A 25,248-nucleotide genomic window follows, 5' to 3' on the forward strand; every position below is an offset into this window, starting at 1 on the left:
GTCAGTTCACACAGGAGCCTGTAAAGCAGATGCCATCATACCTATTTTTAAGGACTGGCCAGTGGTTGCTGGAGGCAGGGCTAGAATTTGACACTGTCTCATTCCAAAACCCAAAGACTTCTAGACTTTCTAGAACACTGGCACTTTTCCCTGTGCTCCTCTGAGTCCTAGAGGTTCAGGGAGGTGCCACTCGGGCACCAAGGGCCTATGTGGGAGGATGAGAGGGTGACTCTCCCTGAGGAGTTCTTTGGAAGAATGAATTTCATGGCTAAACAATTTAAAAACAACCCTACTAGTAGGCTTTTATTAAAGATGGAGGAGAAACCAACCAAATTTCCTTCCCTTCCCTTCCCTTCCCTTCCCTTCCCTTCCCTTCCCTTCCCTTGCCTTCCCTTCCCTTACCCTCCCTCCTTTTTTTCTGTTTTGGCATAATTAACCCACAAAGAAGAGAAGGAGAGGAGACTGACAATAAAATTTTGGACAGAGATGGATGGTGAAAAAGACTTTGCAGATTCAAGAAAATGGAATCCTAAGTTGACAGTAGGAAAAGCTGAGAACCAACCCGACTCACAACACAGGATCCTCAAGGACTCTGGAAGTGGGGGTGGGGGAACCAAGATAATGACAATGGGTCAAAAGTCTTGTTAGAGGCAGTCAGGCACCTGTCTCTTCCTCAGTTCCAGCAGCCAGAGACCATTGCTCCCCCACCACAGAGAAAGACTGGAGGCATATTCTCTGCCTTTGAGGGGGGATGGCAGGCAAGTGGAGGGCAGGCAGAGGTACCATAAAGAAATGAGGGGAGGAAGTGAATGTACAACTGGATGCTGCAGCTCCTTTCCCCTCCCCCTCCTACCTTTTTCTTTACTGTGGCTCCCAGATTGTGGGAAATGAACCCTGCACCCTTTAGGCAGGAAACGGGAGTCTTCATGGGGATTCTGCCCCAAAGGGAAGACCTAAGACACTGTCATCGAAGCTTTCCCAAGGAAATGGCCCTGATGAGCAGCTGTGGGGAAGCCTCCCTCGCAGACCCTGAGCTCCCAGTCGTCTATGAATCTCCTGCTCTTACACATGCGAAGACACAGAGGGTATCAGACACCTGAGAAAAGAAGCCAAAACACATACATGGATACAAGGGAACCCAAGGGAATCAGAAACCACGTAGAAAAGAAAACTAAAAACCAAAACAACTAACCTTAATAGCCTCCGAGAGATAAGAGGAGATATTGGAATCTACCAAATAAGGACAGGATACTATTAAAAGGGACATTCAACAAAAGAGCTCTTTAAAATTAAGAACATGAACGCAGAAGTGAAAAAAACAGAATGTTTGGAAGAGAAAATGGAGAGAAGTATCCAGGAAATAGAGCAAAAATACAAAGATATGGGAAATCTGACAGGAAGATCTGAAAATTAGAGAAACAAGCCAGGAGGCCAGACTCCTGAATAACAAGCATTCCAAAGAGAGAGGAGAGCGACAAAGGGAGGAGAGAAAATTACCAAGGAAATACTTAAAGAAAATCCCCCGAGTTGCCAGATTGAAAGTCACAGCGCGATGAAAACTGCCTCCCACCGAGATCCTCGCCTGTGAAATCTCAGCCCTGTCGGGATGAAGAGATCACCCTAAGACAGTCATAGAGAATGGAACAGGAATCAGAATGGATTTGGTACTCTTGATAGCAACCCAGAAGCTTGAGGACAAGGGAGAAATGCCTTTAAAATGGATGGGAAATCCTTCCCGACTCGGGAGTCTATACTTCAATCTGAGAAACAGAATAAAGATTCCCAACGTCATCAGTCATGTGAAGTGTCGAAAAACTTACTCTCATGGACTGTTCTCAAGAAGACCATACTAACGGATGGTGAAAATGAGGAAATAAACTGAGGAAGAGGAAGACATACGTTTCCCGAATGAGGAGACCCAACATAGGAAGCAAGAGAATCTCTAAGGTAGGGTGAAGGGAGACCCCGGGATGGCAGCTGTGTGCCAGGCAGAGGGGCAACTGTGCAGCCTGGAGCTGGCTGGACAACTCAGGGAGGGGCCATGTCAGCAAGATGGACGTCACAGAGCTCCCGATGCTTCTGAATGTCTGAGGGGAGATGTCAGTGAGGTGAGGATTTGGGGCTCGAATTAGCAACAGATTTAGGGAAAATTAAGTGAAGTTAGAAAACACACACACACACACACACACACACACACACACACTTATTACCCACAGTGCAAACAGAAGAGTTGTACAGGAAAGAAAAAGTAAGCATGGTCCATGATGTGACTTAGCTGTGAATTATATATTGTGTCACTCTAATGAGAGGATGAGAGGATGGCAGAATAGGGGTGCATGTGGAAGGTGAAAAGGCTCTTGTGTCACTCGTTAATGCCTAAAGCTGAAACCCAAGGTGTAGCAACCCAAGCACATTATTTAGAGATACAGAGGTAAACCAAGGGAAGCAGCTAAAAGAGATGCAAGTTACTGTTTCTGAAGGTAGGCAAGAGGAAATGTGGGGAAAGCAAAAGGGTAGAGCTGTTTTCCATAACAAAATTTATGGAAATCTTTGGCTCTTCAAACTCTGTGCACGTGTAACTTTGATACAAATAAAAACAGAGAGAGAGAGAGGGAAAGAGAAGCACTGTTTCCTAAGAGGCTGTTTCTCCCACAGGAGAGGTGCGGAGAAGCCAGCTTCTTCCCGGGTGCCAGGCCTGATATCTCAGGACAGGAAGGGAAGCCGAGACTCAGGCAGACGCCGCTGTCCAGGCCCAGAGGATGTCCTTGCTGCAGCTGCCGCTCTCAGGGCCACCGTGTGCTGGGGTGAGGACTCCTTCCTGCACTCCCTTGGCATAAGGCTGAGCCCCGGCTGCCTCACACCCCCCACAGGAACCAGAGGCAGCACTTCCTTGAGAAATGGATCCTCCTTTAAAATTTAATGACATGCACTTAGGTCTTCCCTGAGAGGCCTCTGTGCTCCAGGGACTCCAGCCCCAGCATACTCAGACACGCCGTCTGCCCCATGATCAATACGGCATTTTTCTTTTCCATTTCACTTTTCACATTGGATTTTTTTTTTTTTTTTTTTTTTTTTTTACTGTCCGTGACTTGGGTTTCTTAATGACATAATCAGCTTTCTCTAATGTCTGGATCAAGTGTTCCCTGGGAAGTCCTTTGAGCATGCAAGGAGAAAGATGCTAGGCCAGTACAGAGTCAACCTAGCCAGACTATTTAACATCTGATATTTTTATTTGGGGGATAATCTTTACAAAGGAATAACCTTTTCCAAGAATCTAAGTGGTTTCTTGGGAGCAGAAATTTCCTGCTCTTGTTTTCAAAACAGCCATTCACAGATCTATGGCTGGTGAAGACCTGCAGCCCATGTGGGGCCTGGAATGGTGAAAAGAGGTCTGGATTGAAGCTGAGAGAACCCTCCTCACCTCCCACCCCCAAACCATCAATTCTGCTTGCATTGCAACCAGCGTTCTTTCATCTTGTTCCTATAAGAGAACTGCCTTTCTCGTCACTGCTTTGGCCCCACCACTCGCAGCTTCCCTGGGACTCAGCTTCTGCCCTCTGCCCCATCTGTCTCTCCAGGCGGCATCGTCACCTGCCCCAGCTATAAACCACCCCTAGCAGCACATACACACACAAGGATCTCTCAGTTTAGACACCCACCTGCTTGACTTCACACTCCCTCCAGTTCCACCCCTCACCCCCATTTTCCCTGCTTTCCTCCACAGCCAGCCTCTTAGGATAGAGGTTTACACGTGCTACCTCCACGTCTCATTTCAACTCATGCCCAAACAGCTCCCATCAGTCACCAATGACCCCCGTGTGGCCACCTCCTATAGACACTTGCCTGTCCTCTGAGCATCACTCAGCCCAGCTGACCATTCCCTCCTTTCTGAACACCCTCTGTCCTTGGCTTCTAGGACTTCTCGCTCTGCGGGGGCTCTTCCTACCCCTTTAGCTTTGCCTTCTCAAACTTTTGCAGCTTTGTCTCTACCTGTCCTCTAACTGTGGCATATCCCGGGCTCAGTTCTGGATGCCCTTGTGTTTTCTCTCTTCTCCATCTCCCCAAGTGACCCCATCCAGCCCCATCCCCCTAAATAGCATCTATGCACTGAAAACTACATACCCCAAATATGGGTTTCCAGCTCAGGCCTGTCCGCTGAATGCCAGGCTTATATGTCCAATTGCCCCACACCTCCCAGAACAGTTGGGTGCATGACTGCAATCTCAGAATTAACATGTCCCCCCAGTTTTGATCTCCCCTTCTCCAAACCTCTTTCTGACTCTTTTCTCCCATCCATGACCATCTCAGGAAATGGTACCACCTTCCACCCAGCTGTTACTTGAGCCAGCAATGTTGTAGTCATTCTGGATTCCAAGCTTCTCATTCTCACTGTCCATAGTCAATCCATCAGAGGTCCTATGGCTCTACCCCCATCTTCACTGCCATCTTCCTGCTGTAAGCCATGGAGCATCTCAACTGGACTCTGCTATCCTGCCCTCCCCACAGCCCCCACAAGTACTACCCACTTCCTGAAGTCCAGGTCATATTTCCTAGGAGAGATGGAACAACAGGATTTGGGGAAAAGCGAAAGAGAACAAAAGCTAGTGTGAGTACATGTGACATGGGTTAGACAATTCACTCCCCAGCCCCCTGGGACCATGCAAAGAGCAGCATGACTACACTTCTGGGGAGAAGCCTGAGAATTGAAGAGAGATCAAAGCACTGGGTCTCTCTCAGGAAGTAGACGGGGTCCTGGTAACCTGGATTCACCAAGAAGAAATCAGCTCCTCTCTAGAGCTTGGCACCCAGGACCGGTCCTCTCCAGCTGCTAGGACTCGGCAGACAACGCTGGCTTCCAGCCCCAGACGCTTGCCTGGTAATGGAGGCACTTGGCTTCACCTTCCCCACACCAAGCCTGACTCCAGATGGGTGGGTTGGTTCTGCTCAGCCTGGTTCATCCCTGACTCTAGGTCCTTGCTCCTTCCTGAGACCCAGACTCTCGATCCTGCTCTGAGATTCTAAGAGCTGCTGAGTTCAGGGAGCCTGCCCCCTTCCCTGAGGTCTCAGTTAATCATGACCATTTTGGAGAGGGAGAGTCTTCCCTTTAATAAATATCCTCCAGCACTGCCCATGTGCCAGGCACTATTCTCAGCACTGAGGAAACAGCAATGAACAAAATGCAATTCCTGCCCTCTCGCAGAGCTTATGTTCTGGTGGAGAAAACAGAAACAAACTAGCAGACATATGGAAAAAAATAAAGCAGAGAAGGGGAACCGGAAATACCAGAGGAGGGTACAGTGGGTGTGTGGTCTGGGAAGGCTTCACTGAGGGTGACTGGAGGATGTAAGGGAGCCATGGGGCTCTCTGGAAAAAGTATTCCAAGCAGAGGGCACAGCAAGTGCAAAGGCCCTGAGGCAGAAGCATATCTGACAAGGAGACAAGAGACGACTGGCTAGAGCACAAGTAGTGAGGGGTAGTGGCAGGCAGAGGTCAGGGAGGAGCTGGGACTAGCACACGCAGGCTGCTTGAAGGCTATGACGGGTGCAGAATGGGTGACAGGGTCTGCTAACATTAAACAGGGTCACTCTGGTTGCTGAGTTGAGAATATTCTGTAGTGGGAAAGGGCAGGAGCAGGAGATTATACGGGAGGACCCTGTGACAATCCAGACCAGAGATGCCAGTGGCTTGACCCTGGAGGTGGGAAAAAATGGGCAGATTTTGGATAGGGTTTCAAAGGTTAAGTTGACAAGATTTACTAATGGATGTGAGACAGAGTTTTGGGCCTGAACATCTGGAAAAATGATGTTGCCTGTGCAGAATTTGAATAAGTGATGTTGCTTCTTTCCTCAAAAGATGCCCTATTTTTCCTCTGGCTACTTAAAGACTTTTAAAGAGACATTGAGCAAGTGTGTGGTGATGTACGCAGCTTCTCTGCCTGGGCTATACATATCACTACCTTCCCATTACCAACCCTTCAGTACTATGCATTTTCTGTTCTAGTTTGGAGTTTGAGAGTGGTTTACATGAGGGTTTTATTCTTCACACCAATTCAAAAAGCTCCAACTTACCGCTACTTATTTAATGCATAATTTAATCAATGTGCTCCCCAATCAATATTCAGAGGCAACAAATATTATCAAAGACAAAACTTAATATCATCCTTGACCTGGAGTTCACAGTAAGATGGGCCTAGACAGAGTAGAAATTTAGAAATTTAGGATGTAGTATTACAATTCTAGGTTTCAAAGTCCAAGAAGAAAAGGGTTTGAGAAAAATTATTAGACAAGAAAATAACCTTTACATTTTTAAAAGTTAAAACTATTCTCTCCAATCTGCTGTTTTGTAACCACACACACACACACACACACACACACACACAGGCATGTGTGCACGCGTGTGCACGCCCGCTTTTAAAAATATAGATACACTGTAAAACAACATTATTCAAGTCCTGCATAAACTCTCAGACTTGAATAAAAATAAGTTCAGCTATTATTAAAGTATATAAGACAGAAAAAACACACCTGTTAAGAACATAACTCCTTCAGGTGGAACAATAGAATTAAGTAAACTCGTAAAATAATTTCTTTAACAAATGTACCAAGAGCCCTCTGAGTCACAGTGGTTTTCAGCGTCTGCTGTGCTGTGTTCACTGGACGCCCAGGTGGACCATCACACAGTAGCTGGAGACCTGTCACAGAGCTCTGGAGAGAATGCCAGCGGAGCTAACAAGTCTGGGTGTCATCTACCTACAGACGATATGGGGAGTCACCTTGGCAGTGAGTTTAGACGGAGGGGGGGGGGGCGGGAGTTGAGTTCTGAGGGTCCTAATGTTTAGAGATCAGGAGATGATGGGGAATCACCAAAGACACAAGAAATGCCATCGGCAAAGGAAGGGGACGATCAAAGAAGATGGTGCCCTGGAAACCACGTGGACAAACGTGTAACAAGGAGGGGGCAGGGATTGGCTGTGTCCAATACGGCCGACAGGTCAGGAAAGAATAGAAGTGAGCACTGACCTTGGAATTCTGCAGGGTGGAGGTCACTGTTGACCTTGACGGGAGCAGATTCTGAGGTGTGGTGAGCCCAAAGGCCCACCCGGAATGGGTCTGAGAGAGGCTGGCAGGAAAGATATGGAGGTGAGGAAGTATAGTCAATTCCTTTTGGAGTTTTTCTTTAAAGGGAAGCAGAAAAAGCTGGTGATGTAGGCACCCCATCAAAGGAGTGTTTCGAAGGTGGGAAACTTTAAGTTTGGATATGCTAAATTGATGGGCCAGGAGAGAGGCGATGGCTGGAGTAAGGTGTTGGGGTGGAGGGAAGAGAGGGAATCCAGTGCCCTCTGACAGGAGCACAGATGGTCTTCCCTCAGCTCAGCATCTGAGTCCTGCAGCTGGCAGCGTCTGGCATTGACTCTTTCTGCTAAAGGCCTGAAGGGCTTGGGGGCAGTCCTGGGCAACACCATGCCCCTGAGTCACCCTGTCCCACCCACTCTGGCCCACCCTACAGCTGGCCTTCTGGTCCCCTCTCCTGCATCCCAGTCCCAAGTTGAGGCTGGGCTGCCCCTCTAAACCCAGTCCACCCTTTGCCCCTGCCCATGGCCGCCTTTCTGAGTATCTCCTGCCCCACCTGGGCCTGGCCTTCCTGGCTCTCACCATCTCAGCTCACCATTCCATTCAGACCTAAACACCAGCCCCCCTCACTCCCCAGCTGGGCTTGGATGACCGCTTTTGGCAGTGAGGTGGTTCCTATCAATTCCCGTCTCTTTCTCTTCCATACTAGCCCTTTGGACTGAGGTCCCAGCTTTCCTTGCAACAAGTGAACTTGAGTTAGGACACTACGGCATAGGCATCACCCCCAATGAATGGTATACCTTGGTGTGTCTGAAGACGGCATTCCCTAACAAAGGAGACCTCCTAAAACAACCAAGCAAATGCATAGATGCCAGGGAGGAGAGCCAACGCATTCCTGATGGGGCACTCCCAGAGGCTGCCTGGAAAATGCAGGCATTGTTCAGGTGTGGAAGTGACAGGGAATGCAGGGAGAGGGATGTGTGCCAGGAAATCAAGGCAATATATAGAAATTGATGCATTGTATGTATCAGAATGGCCCTTACACCCAAGTCAAGAGGGGCCTTGGGGGAGATGGGAATGGATTTCAGCACCAGTGTGATTCTAGAAGTAACACAAAGAACTAGGGGGGTTGGAGGGATCTGGGAGCTTAGTTAGTGGAGAGGGTTGAGTACTACCCTTTGAAGGCTGGATAGGATTTGGCCCTGGGCAGACCCCAGCAGGCACAGAAGTTAAGCACAGCAGTGGCAGGTCATACTACGGGGCCAGGAAGATCAGCTTGAGTTGTTTAACTGGATCCTGGAGGTAGGCAGCCACAGACGGCTCGGAGCAGAGGTGCGACACAGGCAGAACCGTGATCCAAGACACTCAATGGCACCCACACGAGGGCCTGGAAAGAGGGAGAACAGAGCCGTGGCACAAGGAATGAAGAGAGAGCACATCCGACTCATGGACCGCTTCATGTGGGCACCAGGACTTGGGGACTAACTGGAAGGAGAAGGATGAGGGAAAAGAAGGCATCCAAGATGCCAGCCACTAAGGCTTTGAGTGCGAAGGGCTGGGTACATCCTCTGAGCTCTGGAGGCGGGAGACGTTCTCAGGGCACGTGCGGAGTTTGAGGTGCCCTGGGTCTCCCAGGCAAAGGTACCCAGGAGGCATCAGCCTCTATCGTTCAGAAGTGAGGTCCTAGCTGGAGACCCAGATTTAGTGTCCCCGGCACAGTGATGAGGTTTGAAGCCAAGGAAATGGATGACGCTGACAAAGGCGAATACTCAGGGCCACAAGCAATCAGTCCGACTGGCCAGGTACATGAGTCTGCATTACACCCAGACAGCTGACCAACCTACATTGCCTTTCCACCTGTTCCAGTTGCAGCCGGCCCTCCCGGCCTAGCCTCATCCCCTCCAGAAAGCCCTTTCTGACGACTCCAGCCCCAGCGGTCCCTGCCTGCTGGAAGCATCTCAACACAGGTAGTCTCCACCTCGGCACGGAACCTTGTGCTGCCACCTGAGCCAGTCCCCAAGCATTTTGTGGGCAGAACCACTGCTTACCCTCTTGGCTCATGGTGTCGTCAGGCACAGAGCACCCATTAGGCACTGAATACATAGCTCCTCCATGATGGATTGATTAATTGATCGATTGCTGCATTGGAGGTCAAGAAGAAGAGTAAGGGGACCAGTGAGTAGCTGAGCAGTGAGAAAGAGGCTCGTGAACATTGCATGCACCCAGCATCCGCTCCTCGCCTCTCATGCCTAGGAATTAGATCTACAGGGACCAACAAGGATACATCTCAGAAACATTGTTGAGTAAAAACAACAAGTTGCAGATGTAGTTAAACCCACTGGAGCAGTCCGTGCTGTCTACCACAGCTCTCTGGTTCTCCCCGGCACAAAGCCGGACTGCGCTCCCTCACTCCCAAGGAGGGAGGGGCCCTGAGGCTCACTCTGGCCAATAAACTGGGAGCAGAAGCTTCAAGAGCCAGCGCACAATTCACCATTCCCCTTCTTCTTGCTCAGCTTCCATGGGTCTAGATCTCTTAGTAACTCCTAGGAACAGAACCCCATTGCAGACCCTTGTCAAACATGTATTAGAGTGAAATAGAACTGCTTGCTGTGTTAAAAAAAAAACACAAAGAAAGAAAGAAAGAAAAAAAGAAATAAAAAGAATCTAAGGCAAAGCCACGGTGACCTCAGATGGCTGTGCCTGACGGGTATACGAGTATTCAGTGTTTGTGGGTGGAGGGGCACCTTTGGCCTTTTGGGTGAGACAAATGTTCTGTGATTGGTTGTATGGACCACAGTCCCTGGCCCCATCCATGAAATGTCAGAGGTGTCCTTGTTATGTGAAAACACGCTGCCCCCATTTCCAAACTCTCCTGTGGGTGACACCAGTGCCAAGAAACCCGTGAATGAAGAAGGCTCACCAGAAGAGGGGGTTGGAGGCATAGCAGGGTCCAGATGGGCCCACTGGGCTGCAGGAGAAGAGGATTTGACCGGCCACACTCCATAACCCCCCGCAGTGCTCAAATTAGATGTGGCAGGTTGAGAATGAGGAGGATATTTTTCACAGCCGACAGAACAGAGTGAAATTATCTTGGAGGGACATAAGAGAGATGGATGTCATAGTGATAAAATAACCCCATGCCAATGAACTCTGGCCTTTACACAGAATAGCACAGGACCCTCCAACAATCCACAAAGTATCCTCTTCTACAGATGAAGAAACAGAGCTGGAAGGGAAGGGGATTGTCTGAATAGAACAGGGGTAAGTGGGAGAGTTGCTCTGGGGCAGGTCTGACGGGCCTTGAAAGAGAGGGAGATTTTGAAACAAAGCAGGTGGGACTAAGTGACAACCTGGGTAGGAGGGTGGGCTGGGGTGGGGTGCGGGGAGGAGTGGGGACCGATGCCTGGGCTGCAGGAAGAGGAGAAGGGGATTCAGGTGTAACCTTTCACCTTTCAGCTGAAGGCAGATTATGTGGCCTAGACTCCAGCCTGTAGCTGGAGCTATGGACTGCCCTGGATGGGAGAGGCTCCTGCCAGCTGCCCTCCCAGAGCCCAAGCTTCCCTGGGGAATGAGGCATCAGGGAGCCGCCTGAGGAACTGGATCTCCAGTCTGGACGCAGTGGCCTCTCAGGGCAGAAGCAGCGTCTTCACGCTCACCAGCTAACACTTACTAGCACCCCTGGGCCCCAAGGGCAGTCTTTGAAGCAAGAGAGAAGACAAGTCCAGATGCACCAATCCTTGCATGAGGTCTTAGATGGCCTTTAAAGGACCCAGTGATATGCGGACAGAGAGACACACGAGGGCGCTCTAACCAAATAACCGGTCCATCCCCACAAGGAAAGAGGGTTAGTATTTTGAAAAACCTTTGGTCTAGTGTTTCTCAAAGGAGCCGCTATTGGAAGTCTGGGCAGGATGTTTCTCCCCCAGAGGGAGGTGTCCCTGTCACTGCAGGGTGTTTGCCATCCCTGACCCACTCCCTGTCACTGGGACAACCCAACTCCTCAAGTTTCATTTCCAAACACCACCTCTCCAGAGAGTCCCTCCTGGTCAGTGCCAGCGGAGGATGCCCACTGGTGGCCTTGGGTAGCTTGGTAGCCTCTGCTCAACCTTGCAGAGGAACGCGCATCTCCCACTTTGACCTTGTGAGCGAGGTACCTGCAGGTGCTGGGGCGTCGCAGGCCCCCAGTGACAGCGTGTGCTCATGGGGACTTGTTTTGGGAGGTAGGTTTCCCTTCATGCGGTTGTCTCTCAGGACGGATAGGATGAGGCTGCATCAATCACATTGGGGACACAGACACAGGACCCTGAGACAGACACCACGGCACCTGCTTACAGACACCCGCACCCCAGGGCGCAAACACGTGGCCACACAGAACACAGCTTGCACAAAACTTCCACAAAGTAAGCCTGAAACGAGGCACACTTCTGGCGCCCGGAGGGCCCCACTGTCGTCAGTTCTGAGATGTTTACATCATTAGGTTTCCAAAGACAAGCACCAAGGTGAAAATCCAGAGATGAGATTCTAAATGTTTACCAACCAGTGAGTCCTGGATCCCGGCCAGCTGGAATGGAGACCGGTGTAAACAGCTGGCGCGTGCAGTGCGCTATCAGTCCTGGAAACAGCCTAGTTGGCAGAGCCCAGTCCCCCGTGGGACACCAGGCATGCCAAGGTGGCTGCTTGGGCAGACAGAGGTGACATTTGGGGAGCACACACCATGGTAAACGGCAGTCTGGACAGGACCTGGGAGACTCACTGTCAAGTCCAACGCAGGACTGGAAACCCTCCAGCACCTGAGGGAATGAGGGGCTAGAGAAAGACCCAGACCCTCCAGTAGGCAGGGTACAGCAGATTTCCCGTCCTCTACCAAGTAACTTGGTGTTCTCACACAGAGTTGGCCTGCATGTCCTACAACGTGGCATCTGCTGGAAGGCACGGCCAGAACCCGAGGGCACCTGTGGCACCGCCCTGCCAGTTGAGATGTTTACCACCTCTGAGCGCAGGAAGGCTCACCCCAGCCTGCTGGCCAGGTGCTTACTCCACAGCAAGCAGACATTCCAAACCAAACGTGATTCTTACCCTCCTTCGAAGATTTTGATCCTCGCCGGCTCCCCTCTCTTGGAGGCAGGAGCGTCCTCCTCCGGCTTCCCTCGCTTCTCTTCTTCCTTCTCCACTCTAGCTATATCTTTCTGGCCTTCCGGGGAAACCAGCGAAGGGAGGTGAACCTGGCCCACCGCAGGAAGGACAAAATCATTGCTAGTTACATGGTAATCATGGAAAGATGCCTTCCATGGCATTATACTCTTACATTTAATCGTGGTCCACTTCACCTCCACTCTACCAAGTGAAGAGGTGCTGTTAGCTCCACTTTACAGAAAGAGGGAAACTGATCCCCAGAGAGGTGCAGTCCCTTATTCAAGGCCACATGGTTGGTGTCAAAACTGGGCCTCTGACCAGGTCTTTCTCATGGGAAGACCAGGTCTTCTTAGGAGAGCTGTGTTTGCTCTTTCTTTTACAGTAGTCTGGGAGCTTCTGGGGACAGACCCTCATCTTGGTCTCCTCGGTCATGCCAGCACCCAAATCAAGGCCTGCCTCAGAGAAAGCGCTTAAGGAATGTTGAACAAATAATTGAAGACTCTGCCTGTGGAGATTAACTGGTCCAATGCTCTTTCATAGATTAGAAAGTGAAGGTCAAGTCACCCAGTAGGTTAAGGGCATTACTGGAGCACAGTGGACGTCTCCTGAGAGCCCTGACCCATAGAATCCCCCAGAGCTGGGCACAGAGAGGCTATGCTGGCCCACTGGTGGGCATGCACCTGAGGGTGTGCAGGCTCTGGGTTGTTCTTTGAAGGGAACCCATTCTCTTCACAGGCCTCAGTGGTGAGAGCTGGCTCGATGAGCACACATGTCCTCTAGACCCTCTGATGGAAGCAGGGGTTGGGCATACCCTTGACTAGGGAGCAGTGATGCTGGGCTGGGGGCTGGGGCCAGCAGTGCCGGGGGGGAGCTGCCCATCCTACACATGCCATTGCCAGGAAGCTCATGAGAAACTGCACTGATCATAGCTAGCGTGGAAAGCACCATGTCTCCAGGTGCTGGGACAATCTAAGAACTGCAGTCCTCTGTGCCAGAGAACACACCTATCCTGACAAGGAGGGGTAGGGCTGAGCAGAAAGGCAGCTGTTTGGGAATCAGGGAATCTGTGTTTTAGCACCACACAGGCCGCTGCATGCTGGTAGGAAACATGCCAGTGAATCAAATGGAATATTCCAAAAAAAAAAGTGTGCAAGTTTCAGCTCATGTTAGGGAAGTAGCATTTTAAACTAATGATTGCCAAACCCAGTTAAGCCAAACGAACTCTTCCTTTTTCTTAAGTGGCCTTTTAGTATCTAGTCACTAAAACAGAGAGGCAGTCCAGATCATCCAAGAGGGCTTTGGAGTGAGATCTAGTTTTGAATCTCTGCCGTGTACTGTGCGGCCTTGTGCAAGTTATCTAACTTCTCTGTGCTTTAGCTTTCATCCATAAAACGGTGATATAGTATCCTAACTTTCAAGGTGGTTACGAGGATAAAAGTGAAGTTTAGCACAGTACTTGGCACATAGTAGGTGCACAAGTAGTTATAAGTATGAGCATAATTATAACAGCATCTGGGGAGTAGCCATAGCCAGTAAGAGACACTGGAGAGCAAATCAGTCATGATGTTTATGGGAAAAGTGGAAATCTCATTTAGGGGTGTTTGTAGACTGATAAGGACATTTAGGGAATACATTTGGGAAACAGTTCTTCGAAAAACATCCAGCTGGGCTAAGAACAAATTCAATGCATAACATCCACTCGGTGATAAAAGAAGAGGATGTGAATATAGGAAAGTTATAGAACACAGTTTTGTTCATTTGTCTATTAATGTCAATTTAGTTTAGGAGATTTATGCCTGCTTTGGGCAAAGCACCTTGTCTGAAGACACCCTAATGAACATCTTTAAATTTGCAGTCATTTTCCAGGTTTTCTTTCCTCAAATAACTGAACGAAGAAAACTAGACTCTCTGGACTCTGACAGGTTTGGATTCAAATTCTGGGTTTGCCGAATATTTGCCATGTGACCTTGGCCTCTCTCACTCTCTGACCCTCAGTTCCCTCTGTAGAATGGAGATGGTCCTGCTACACACGTGTGTGTGTGGGGCTGAGCATTGGCTGGATTCAAGGGCCCAGCACAGCGCCTGGCACAGGGAGGCTGCTCAATCAACCGACCAACTGTACTGCACAAATGCCAAGTCAGCATAACACAGCATGGTCTGAATCCTTAGGCTGGCCTTGTCGGGGTATAGAGGTGTCATTTGTCTGAAGCAAGTGGAATTATCAACTGTCAAACTTCCTGAACTTGTGGGGACCCATTCACTTTATAGCTCCTGAAGCAGCCTCAGGTCAGAGGCAATGGAGGAGTAAACGTGAGCCCTTAGTCAATGGCATGCTACCACACCGCACAGATGGGTCACGCTGTGAGTGATATTGCCACCTACTGGTAAAGAGGGGTAATGCAACCCAGTTCTATCTGCTCTTCTATTCACAGAAAAGAAAGGACGATTTCAAGAGTTGCCAATCTCTGGAAATAGGAGGATTTCAAGTGGTACCAGAAAATGGAAACAGCAGATGTAGACAATAAGAAAAGCAGGAAAAGACTAACAGGACAAGGGAGAAACATATGATAAAGTGGTATAAAGTTCTAAAATTGCTGCAGGCATTCCCATCAGCCAAGTTTTCCAGTCTTTTGGAGAATTGTTTTTTTCCTGGCTGAGACTGTGTCTTTGATTTTACAATAGCGGTTAATGGGAAAACAGGATCACTTTAAAGCTCACTTTACTGAAATGTATCTGTTCTGATGACGTAAGGGACACACTGACAAAGGAACCCAATAAATATGCTTCCTGGTAAGATGACCAGTCCCAACTGACAGAGAGGAAACCTGCTCCCTCTTTGGCTCTAGTTTTGCAAATGGCACCTGAGGAGAATGTGCCTTTAAAAGCTCAGCAAAGGCTTTTAAAATCAGTGGGGAGAAGAAACAGGCTAAACTTACCTCTGTCATGCGGGGCTTGCGGGAGCTGGATGGCACGAGCCTTCCTGTCTCAGGATGTGGAGCTGTGGCCATGGTGTATGTCTCTTTGCTCACCTTCTGCTTAGACCTCAGGAGGGACAAAGCAGCTTTAGTGGAAACCCCCGGAAGGTTGGGGTTGTACAAACTTATGCACCAACCAGCGTAAACAGAGGACCTCCTATCTGCATGCTGGATGTGATTTGGCTTAATGTAGTTTAAATAGCACCAACTGACATTAGTGGTCGTGTGGAGGCTGGGGAACTGCAGTACCTTCTTTGAGTCCGTACCTTCTTGCGACTTGGCTGGTCTGGGGGGCGTTTCTGACAGAGGAAGTGAGCTCGGAGGTGCCAGTGAAGGGAGGTCAGGTTGTTCCTTGGAATCTTCTTTCTTCACACTTAGCGGAGGCAATACTCTTCGGTGAGGTTTACCAGATGGCTGGGCATATTCCTTCAAAGCTTCTGAGCCTGGGGCTGTCACATGGGATAGTGTGGGGTGAGGAAGGGAAGGTGTTTCCTTTGGGTCAGATGAATCTGAGGGCAGGCTGGACAGTGATTCTAGCTCCCGCCTGCCCTGGCCCTGGCTTCCCAAGTGGGATTTCTCTGGTCTCTTGCCGTCCTCAGTGCTGGTAAGCACCACACTGCATGGTTTTACCAGCTCTAGTTTTTCATCTGCCTTGGAAGCCTCCTCTTCCTTCACCCTTTTTTGCTGCTGGGTTTCCATGGTAAGTTCAAGGCTGCCGGCTGGTGAAAGGACGCGTTTGCTTCCTCCCACTGTTGATGAACTCCCCTCCGGGCTCAAGACACTCTCTGGTGACAGGGAAGTGCCTTTTCTTTCAGGTAATGTCACAGGCACTCTCAGGTATGGAGTCTGGAAACTTCTGCTCTGCTCCTCACTTACCCCGGCCAGTCCGGGGTATACATCTGCCCCACACACCACTGTCCCTTTGCATGGGGGCTCCTCAAACTTGGGAAGAGCCACAGTGGCTGAGCTGCCTTGGGACTGGGTGACTAGGATCTGGGAGAGAGTGGTGTACATGGCACTCCCATAGGATGGCATGTTGGTCTGAATTCGGACAGGCACAACGAGGGACACCATGGTGTCTGGACAGGCAGGCAGGGCCAGCGGGGGTGCTGATGTGGGTGCTGAGGAGCTGGATGGGGGAGCCACGGGGGGCAGCTGGATGTCACTGCTATACTCTGTGCTGGAGGAGAGGCCAGCGGTTTCTGTTGCCAGTGGGGCCGGGCTGGTTTTGATCTGTGGCAGATGGCTTTCCACATCACCTGGGAGCTGAAGGGTGAACTGGGATTGCAGAGGCAGGAAAAACCCAGAAGAGAGGGCTGAGGAGGCCGGGTACGGCATGGGAAGAAACGAAGGGGGCTGCCGGAAGGGGATGTTGGCCGGGTGAGGCATGAGCTGGGGGAGGGGGAGATGACCTGGGTGCAGAACGGTAGGTTGGAGAGGAAGTGGCGGGGCTTGAAATAAGGAGGGAGGAAGAGGGGGCATGGAGTATGGTGAGGAGAGGAGGCTGGACATGGCCTGAGCGGAGAAGAATTCTGAAGACTGTCCTGGCTCATGCTGCAAGGCGTGCTGGAAGGAGAAGAGGGAGACAGGTGGGGGCAGGTATGGTTTCTCATGCAAGGGGAGCTGGGCAATGGGGTGGTGGAGAACCTGCAGTGCTTCTGTGTAGGGTGGAGTGGACCCCAGCGGGGGTCTGTCCTGTACCTGGCCCTTGCTTCCCGGGTACCCACTGTGTGAGGCGGCCACTGAAGAAATCTGGGGCAATGAGCTTTTGGCTGAAGGTTTACTGGATGAGGGCTTTGGTTCCTCGCTCTCTTGTCTTCCTTTGGGGGCAGCCTCTGGCTCTGGTTCTGGAGGCCTGCTCAGAGAGGCCTGTCTCACCAAAAAGCATTTTCTTCTCTCTGGTGGGGCCACTGGGGCTGCTGGAGCCACTGGGGCCGGTGCAGAAGGGCCTGTCAAGGACAAGCTGCCATAGTCGAATGATTTACTGCGTGTCTCGGTCATGTGGGCGGAATGGGAAATGTTGGGGCTCTGCTCTGAGGCTGACCGCCGCATCTCTCGGGCGTGCGGGTGGTGGCTGGGGACGGTCAGCATGTGAGTGCCCAAGGCTTTGGAGCGCGTGTCAGACGAGGGCCCGGGGGCCTCGGGTTTTCCATGGTCGTCCCTCTCAAAGGACGCCGAGCGGCTGGACCCGCTCAGAGAGACACTGCTTTCCTGGCTTGGGCTGCGGGACAGAGGCACGGAGGACTCGAAGCTGGACTCCCCCGATGACTGAGCCATCTCCGCCAGGCGAAGTCTCTTCTTCTTGGGTGGCAGTTTCTCAGCTGGGAGCTGGGCGAGCGTCTGGCTGCGCTGGGGCCACTGGAACTCCTCTGTCTTCTCAGGCTCCTTGGGAGGTGGCTCTGGCTCTGTGTCCTGCCGGTCGGGCTCCTCGGTTACCAGGATCTCGGGAACCTGAATGTTGGGCTGGCGGACCAACTTGGGCTGCAGAGAGTGAGCCAAGCGTCCATGCGGGGCGGGCGGGGGTGATGAGAATGGGGCTGGAGGTTTGTCTTCCCCTTCCAAGCCACTGGGCTGCTCCAGAGAGTCGGACTTCTCAAAGGAGCTGGTATGCTGAATGACAGAAATTTCTTTGGACGTTGTTCTCCTCTCCTTCCCTGATTCAGAACCAGACCCTGGCTTGGGAGTCCTTGGCTGGAAGCCTGAGGGTCCCTCCAAGGAGGGCACTGACTTACTCGGTTCTGCTGGTGACTTGGTGGATTCTGAGGGAAGGTTCCGAGCAGCATCAGATGGCCTGGGGCTGCCAAACTGACTCTTTGTCAGCTCAAAGGCAGGTGGCTCCTCCTCGTCCCCAAGGCTCTTTTCTTTCCTCCTCTTCCTCAGTGGAGTGAGCTCCAAGGTGGTCCCCAGTTTGTAATGCATCATCTGGGACCAGGGCTCGTGCTCAGCCTGACTCTTCTCGGCTTCCGGAGATGCGTGCGCGCCTGCAGAGATGGGCTTTGCAATCTGAAGCTCTGAGCAGTAGTATTTCTTATGGGCCTCATAGTTGTCCCTTTTCTTGTACCGAGCACCACATATGTTACATTCATAGGTCACCCCTTTTGTTTTCAAGCCCTTCTTGGTCTTTTTGGTGAGTTCGCTTTCCTTGGGTTCCGGCTCGTCTGCGGGTTTGGGGGCTGTGTCTTTGCTACTTGGCCCTGCCTCCTCGGAACTGTACTCCCCTCCCAAAGGTAATTCAATGGCCGGCTGACGCTTGAGCATCCGGGGGTGGGAGGTAAACACTTGACTGCTGCGGCTCAGGGCTTCGGAGTCCGTGATGTGGTCGTCGAAGGAGTAGCTACCGCGGAAGGTGTGGTGAGGGGTACTGAGGGTGCAGGCGGCAGAAGGCATTGAGTGGCTTCTCAGCAGAGGCACAGGGGGAGTGGTGCTGGGCGGGTGCTGGAGGCTCAGCAGTGATTGTTCTGCCTTCGTTTTCTCGCTGTGGGCTGACAGAGGCTCCCGGTAGAGGCTGGATTTCGGTGACTCCATGCTGCTGCGCCGTGACAACGAGCTCCTCCTGGGCTTCACGCTGTCTATCTCGCTGGTGTCCACCACGGCCTCGTTGATAGTGATGAGCTTGGTGATGTGCTCGATGACCTGCGTCCGGGGCACAGACAAAGGCACCAGGCTGGGCTTGTCTTCAGTGGACAGGGGCAGGAGCGGCTGGGTGGAGGTGGCCGTCAGCATGGTGGTCCGCTGCCCGATCCGCCCGCACTTGCCGAAGATGATCTCTGCATAGGACCTGGCGTTGGTGTTTGGGGGGCTGACCTGCTGCTCAGCGCTCTCGGAGCGGGAGAAATACCCAGATTCGGTGCTGCCCTTGCTGCCCGGGCTCAGAAACGCCTGCTCGTCGATGACCTTTTTCCTTTCACTCAAGCGGAGGGCCAGCTTCTGCTTTATGGTGTGGGTGTCTTCGGGTTTATGGCTCAGGGGGTGTTCTGATGAGGGTTCTACAAATGGTGTGGGGTCCTCGAGCGACTGGGTTGAGCTAGAGTGAGACAAGGAACAGCGTTCGTGGCTGGAACCCTGGCTCCCGGAGCTGTACAAACTGCTGGACAAGAGCGGGTGCTTAGGCCTGGGGGAGAGCTCTGCAGGGTGAGTGGATGTGGTGGTGCCTGTTTCTTCTTCTGAATCAGTGCTTTCTCCCTCGGTGGGCTCCTCAAACTCTTCCCCGGGGATCCTCTCCATCTCCAGCCCCGGGGGGTACATCTCGCTGCCCACTCCCGAGGCCAGGCCGGCTTTGATGCGGTGGGCATGGGACTTCCTGTGCTTGTAGAGGTTACTCTTGGTCTTGAAGGAGAAGCCACAGGGGCCGCAGGGGTAGGGCCTCTCGCCCGTGTGCGAGCGGATGTGTTTCTGGAGCACACTGGGTTTGGCGCAGGGCCGGCTGCAGTACTGGCAGATGTACTTGCCTGGCTTCTGGGGTTTCCTCTCCTTTTTGTGTGCCTCTTCCATGGGCTTCAACGGGACCTGGGAGGGACGGGGCACAAAGACTTTGGGGATGCCAGGCAGATCTTCGGGGGGCATGATGGAAGCATGGGAAGGGAGGAGCTGGCTCTGAGGATGGAGCCCAGGAGCCACGAAGGAGCTGGAGGGTCCAGGTCTCATGGGGTCGACCAGCTGCCACGTGGACCCCTCCAGGAGGTGCTCAGGTTTGCCGGGCGACATGAATGCTGGTGTCAGAGGGTGCTGTGGAAGCTGCGAGATGTGGACAGAGGCTTCGATGGAGGATCTCTTGGGGGGCTTCTGCTGCTGGCCCATTTTCTCCTGAGAGCCTTCCCTAAGAACCGACGATGAGGGGCCCGGGAAGGGCTGCGGGGCTAGGAGCTCTTGGAGGGGGCCCTCAGGGGTGGCGGCCGTGCTGCTGCCTGGGTAGGGGGCACTGGCCGAAATACTGGTCTGAACGGCTTCTCCTTTAGTCAGCCGCTTCCGGGGACTTCCCTCAGCCTTCTTGGTGCCCTTGACACTTTGTTCAGGATCCATGACCTCCACGGAGACTTCAGATGCTATTCAGGGAGGGCAAGGGCAGGCTGCATTTATGAATAATCCAAGTGTCCCAAGGAAGCGCCTGGCTTTGGCCACATTGGTCAAGAGCTGAGGAAGCCAAACCCAAGACAGCTTTGGGAGTTTTTTTGCAAGTGTCACTGGCTGTGAGCAGACTCAGAGCAGGTCATCAGGGCTCAAACTATTCACGTTGGTGAGGCATGGCCCTCTACTTCGCAGACAGAAAATGCACCTGCACTTTCCGCCTGAATGTCTGTCGTGGAAACGTCATGAAGGACGTCAATGTTGCCATCGTATTGTTTCAGTTGGCAGTGGCAAGTGGCCCCCCACGAGTCCCCTGTGTGCTATGCGAACTGTTGAAGGCTGGGGACGTCTGTGTGCATGGCCCAGTCATCCCTGGTCCTGGCACGAGAGAAGCCACACTGGATGCCGTGGGCGGCTCTGTCCGGCCTCTTCTCTCCTTTAGTCCTGTGTTGGAGATCACCGCGTTGGAGGGGAATTCACGTTCTTCTATGTGACAAACACACACACAGAAATACACACACACATACACACACACAAAAGAGAAGAGAGGGTTACTGTGACTCGTCCACAGCCTGGCCCCCGGCTCTGCACACCTGGGCACTGACCACCCCTCCCTCTCCCACATTCAAAGTGCTGTTGGGTGACTTGAGTGCCAGCTGTGTTGCTGGGGACTGTGGCTGTGTGGGGCACTGGGAGCAGAGTCAGGGCATTTTTGGACGGGAGGCCCGAGCTCCAGTCTCTGCTCTGAGAGCGGGTTTTAGCTCCCTAAGCATCAGTTGCCTAATCTAGAAAAGGGAAAACAACAATTCCTGCCTCAACTGTGCCTCAGGGCCGCAGTGGGGTCCAACACGGTAATGGATGTGGATGCGGCTGGATGAGGGCTGGTTGGTGGAGGAGGAGGACTGGGTGGGTTATTCAGGGATGAGCTTTCCAAGGGGTGGATTATTCTTAGGTTAGTGCTACTCTCCTCTGATGCTGGATTCTGAAGGTTTCCAGGAAGGGCATCATTCATGGCTTCCTCCTGCTTCAAACCCACCTCCCTAGTCAGTATTTCATGGTGAAGCTAAAGCCCTAATCTGTGGGAGCTCAGTCTAATACAGCTGTGACTATCTGACCTGCCAAGCACTCGCTGGGAGGACCATTCTGGCAGGTTCCTCCAGCTTTGTAGTCCTTCCTTGTCCAGTCAGTGCCCCAGTCAGAACAAAGGAAAATGTAAATAAGGCAGGAAGTCAGGATTGGTGGGATGGAAAAAACACTGGCATACCAATCATAAGGACTTACATAGCTTCTACCGTTCAACTATACACTTATAGCTGAGCGTCCTGGCAGCCAGGGAGAAAAGAGATGTGGTTCATTACAGAGTCCTTATAGCCAGGGAGGAAGAACTATCTCAGTTCCTTGCTAGAAGCAAAGGGTTATTGGAAAGAACTTCTTCATGTGGTACTTCAGACAGGGGCAGTGAATGACGCATGAGATCACCTGTGTCTTCAAATGACCTCCCTCCAGCATACATAGTGATTGATTTTTATCAATGGAAGGTCACAACTCAGCAAAGGCTATTCTTTGAGCAGTCAAAGGCAGAGAAGGCATCCTCCCAAAGCAGGGCCAATGTATGGACGGCAGGGAGACCTCATTTCATCATATTACCATCAGTAGGGGGGCCATGTAAGCTATCATGTAAACTGGGGCACGTTTGAGAGTGAAAGAGGCATTACTCATGGTTCTGGAGGAGCAACAGGAATCAGTCAGGGCCGTCCCAGGCAAACCGGGACAAGCGGTTACCCTTATAACCAATATTTACCTTGAAACTCAAACCAGGTACAAGTGCTGACTCTGGGTATCTGGTATAAGCTTTTGATCTTTGCTATGAGGACTGAAATTACACTGTGGTCTCCTAATGGATTCTTAGAGATTGGTTATCTAGGCCAGTCCTCTCATTGACAGATGAGGAGACCACGGCCTAGAAGGATGATGTGATTTTCCCTAAAAATTGCACAGTGATGGTGGCAGAGCTAGACTGTCCTCCTGTGCCTCCTGCCCCTGGTCAGGGCTTGTCCCCTGCCTCAATGAATCAATACCCTCTATGACTTCTGTGGCACAATGGGCACTGCAGTCTATGGCTCTCATCCTGTGGGAGCACCGGCTTGGCCTTAGGGACATGGCTATATCTTCTGTGAGGAGTGTGAGCAGGTGTCTGGAGGCTTAACAGCAAAGGAGGCCTTCCAACTTATGTCCTAACCTCGCTTGGCGGCTGAACAGGAGAAATGGGGAGTCCATCCTGGGGCATCACCCCGGGCCTCACTTGTCTGAGCTGAGGTGGACAGAAGTGCAGAGTCATCTAAAAGTCAGCTAAGGCGGATGCCATCTGCAGTATGGATGGAGAACTGTCCTCCAGGCTGGTCAGGGATTCCCTGGCCTGGTTGCACCTCATAGGGGGAGGCCCTTGGGTGCTGGGTAGGGATGATAAAGGGTTGACTATACTTACTATTTCTATTGACCCTTTCATGCAAGGACCTCAACACCCCCAAAATACTAGCTAGTGGTCAGCTTTGCATCTTCTGATGGACGAGTGGTGCCGCATGACGGTGTGGTGAATGCTCAGTCTGAGTGGGGGTCAGTTGGCTAAGGAGGACCCTACATTGTCCAGTCCTGCAGTTGTCCCTTCACTGATTCTCAAGACTCCCCAGGGGCAGGTAGGGAAGCACCCAATGGCTGAGGTTTGGGGCAATTCCCAGGCTAGGTGGGAGGGGTGAAGTGGATGAGGAAGACAGTCAGGTGACTGTTGGGTCATCAGATGCCTCCCTGGGCCAGCGTGGTCGCCTAGGGTCAGTGTCTAGCCTACACCTACGAGCTGGGGCTGGCGCTCCCCGAGCAGGGCCCTCTGAGAGAGGAGCAACAGGACACATTAGCACGGTCAGCTCCCTGGATCACGGAGTCAGTGGGGTCTGGGTGCTAGAAGGCCCAGTCCTTCATCCTGCAGACAGGGCACCTGGACCATGGAGGGCAACGACGCACCCAGGGCCACCCCAGTCCTCAGATCCTGGGCCACTGCTCTCTGCTGCCCTGCTCTATAGCTCATGACAGGTGTGAGGTTCTTAATACAAGGGGCAGTGGGAGTGGGCAGCTGGAACCATGGGTGGATGTGAGGCGACACCACAGGAACTAAGAGGGCTTCAGACTCGGAATAGATTACTGTTCAGATTGGCATATACACTTTGTCACTTAACTCTTCAACTCCTGTAGAAGGATGGTTTCTAATCACTGTGACCAGTGACACCAAGAAACTGGCTCTCTTCTACCTTCTGTGCTTCTGAGAGTATGTATAAAATTTTAATACAAATTTGAAGTAACAGAGAAAAAACCTGCTTCTCCAGAGAATTGGTGAGGGTACCTGTAAAAGGCACCAGTGACGTGAGGTCAGAGGTAGAGGGTTTCCATGACAGGGACCAAGAGTGGGGCCAACATGGGTCAGAGCCTCAGGTCCAAGGGAGGATGGACGCCCTCTGCTGATGGTGGTGGGATGGCCATGGAGTCCACACTGTCGGCTGTGGAGGCTGGAGCCCCCAGAGCTCTAACTCAGAAATCAGCTTAGAACCATGAGGAAACCTGAGTTTCAAAGGCCAGTTGACTAACGTCTTAGACGATGCAACTTCCACTTCTGGAAGCTTCCACAGTTTTAGCTGTTAGAACAGCCCAACAGGGAAGAGAGTAGGGTCCTGGGGCTGGAGCCATGAGGGTCCCAGGGGATTGGGAAGTGATGGAAGAGCCAACAGGGCAAGGTGGCCCAAAGCTCTGAAACCAAACTGGAAAGCACCTTCCACATCCAAGGCATTGGGGCATCATGGCTGTAAGCCAGAGTGGACACCCTCGAGGGCTTCACCAGAGGGGAGATGGGAGATGGGCGCTATGAAGAGGATGATTCCACCAGTCCCGGCAGGAGGCCAACTTGAATCTGCCTTGGGCTCTGGACTAGGGAGTCTGGGTCACCAGCCAAGGTAGATAAGACTAAGGGAAGACAGACATGGGGGGAGGGGGGCTTCACAAAGTTCTTTGCTTGTAATTTATACACACACACACACACACACACACACGCATGCACGCACCTCAATATGCCAAAATATGGTCAAAATTTTACTGATAGTAATACAACATTCTGAACTTAAAAACACCAGGGAAGTAAGCCTTTCTCCTCACTTCAAAAGCTGAAACCCAGCACAGAAGACCACATGCTGGACAGGACGCAAACAGTATTTTCATTCAATGACGCAACACAAACCCAGTGCCCCTTCCAAGAATCGTTGTGTGTGATACTGTGTGTGGTATGTGTGCAAGATGGAGGAGAATTCTTCACCTGCAAAGGGAAGTAAAAGTAGCTGTGGGCTCGGACGGTGCCAAGGCAGGCTAGATGTGGGGACGCGGCTGTGGACACTAACAGGGAGAGGTCGTCCGAGAGCCACAGAGGACACCTTGCCCAAGAGAGTGGCCAAGGCCAAGGGTGAGGCTCTGGCTGGGAATGGGGAACAGAGCAGAGACTGAAAATGTCTCCCCCTCTTTTAGTAATCGAAGCCCCCAAACTTCAGTTGGGTTTATGGACACCTAGCTACACTGTATTTCCTCTCCCTGGCAGCCAGAGCCGGCCAACATAATGAATGCAGTTTGCATGTTATAACCATCAAGAAAAGTACCCACCCTCCACGTCCTCATTTTTTCAGGAAGGAACGTGACCCCAAGGATGGTGGGACAAGAAGACTAGAAGCAAAGTCACCTGCCCCTGAGAGAGAAATATACCTTCTATCTTGTCTTAAGCCACAGCTACTTGGTCCCTTTTGGGGCAAACAAACACATTCACAGGGGACTGGAGTGCAACATTAGTTGTGAGGAGCAGAAAAGGAGCCCAGGCCAACACAGACTAGGGTTTGGGCCTAAAGGACAAGATGGACACTTGCTGTGAGGCAAGTGTCCAGTCACTAAGGCCACACATCACACAGCGACTCCAAAGGCAGCAT

At 51.8% G+C, this 25,248-nt stretch overlaps 1 protein-coding gene across 7 annotated transcripts in view; it reads right to left on the reverse strand.

The window, feature by feature from the left end:
- HIVEP3 (HIVEP zinc finger 3) overlaps nucleotides 1-25,248 on the reverse strand; it is a 437,757-nt gene that overhangs the window by 39,840 nt on the left and 372,669 nt on the right. For 6 of the 7 annotated variants that reach the window (XM_019737161.2, XM_074334520.1, XM_019737156.2 and 3 more), the window contains 2 exons: nucleotides 15,140-20,728; nucleotides 12,147-12,292 (listed from right to left, as the gene is read on the reverse strand). In XM_019737161.2, coding sequence (XP_019592720.2) covers nucleotides 12,147-12,292; nucleotides 15,140-20,197 — 5,204 coding nt within the window. In that variant the 5' untranslated portion in view covers nucleotides 20,198-20,728. The remainder of the gene's footprint in view (nucleotides 1-12,146; nucleotides 12,293-15,139; nucleotides 20,729-25,248) is intronic. The other variant, XM_019737160.2, reaches the window with a different exon arrangement.

The sequence above is a fragment of the Rhinolophus sinicus genome, linkage group LG06, assembly GCF_036562045.2.
Source record: "Rhinolophus sinicus isolate RSC01 linkage group LG06, ASM3656204v1, whole genome shotgun sequence".
NCBI classification, from domain to species: Eukaryota; Metazoa; Chordata; class Mammalia; order Chiroptera; family Rhinolophidae; genus Rhinolophus; species Rhinolophus sinicus.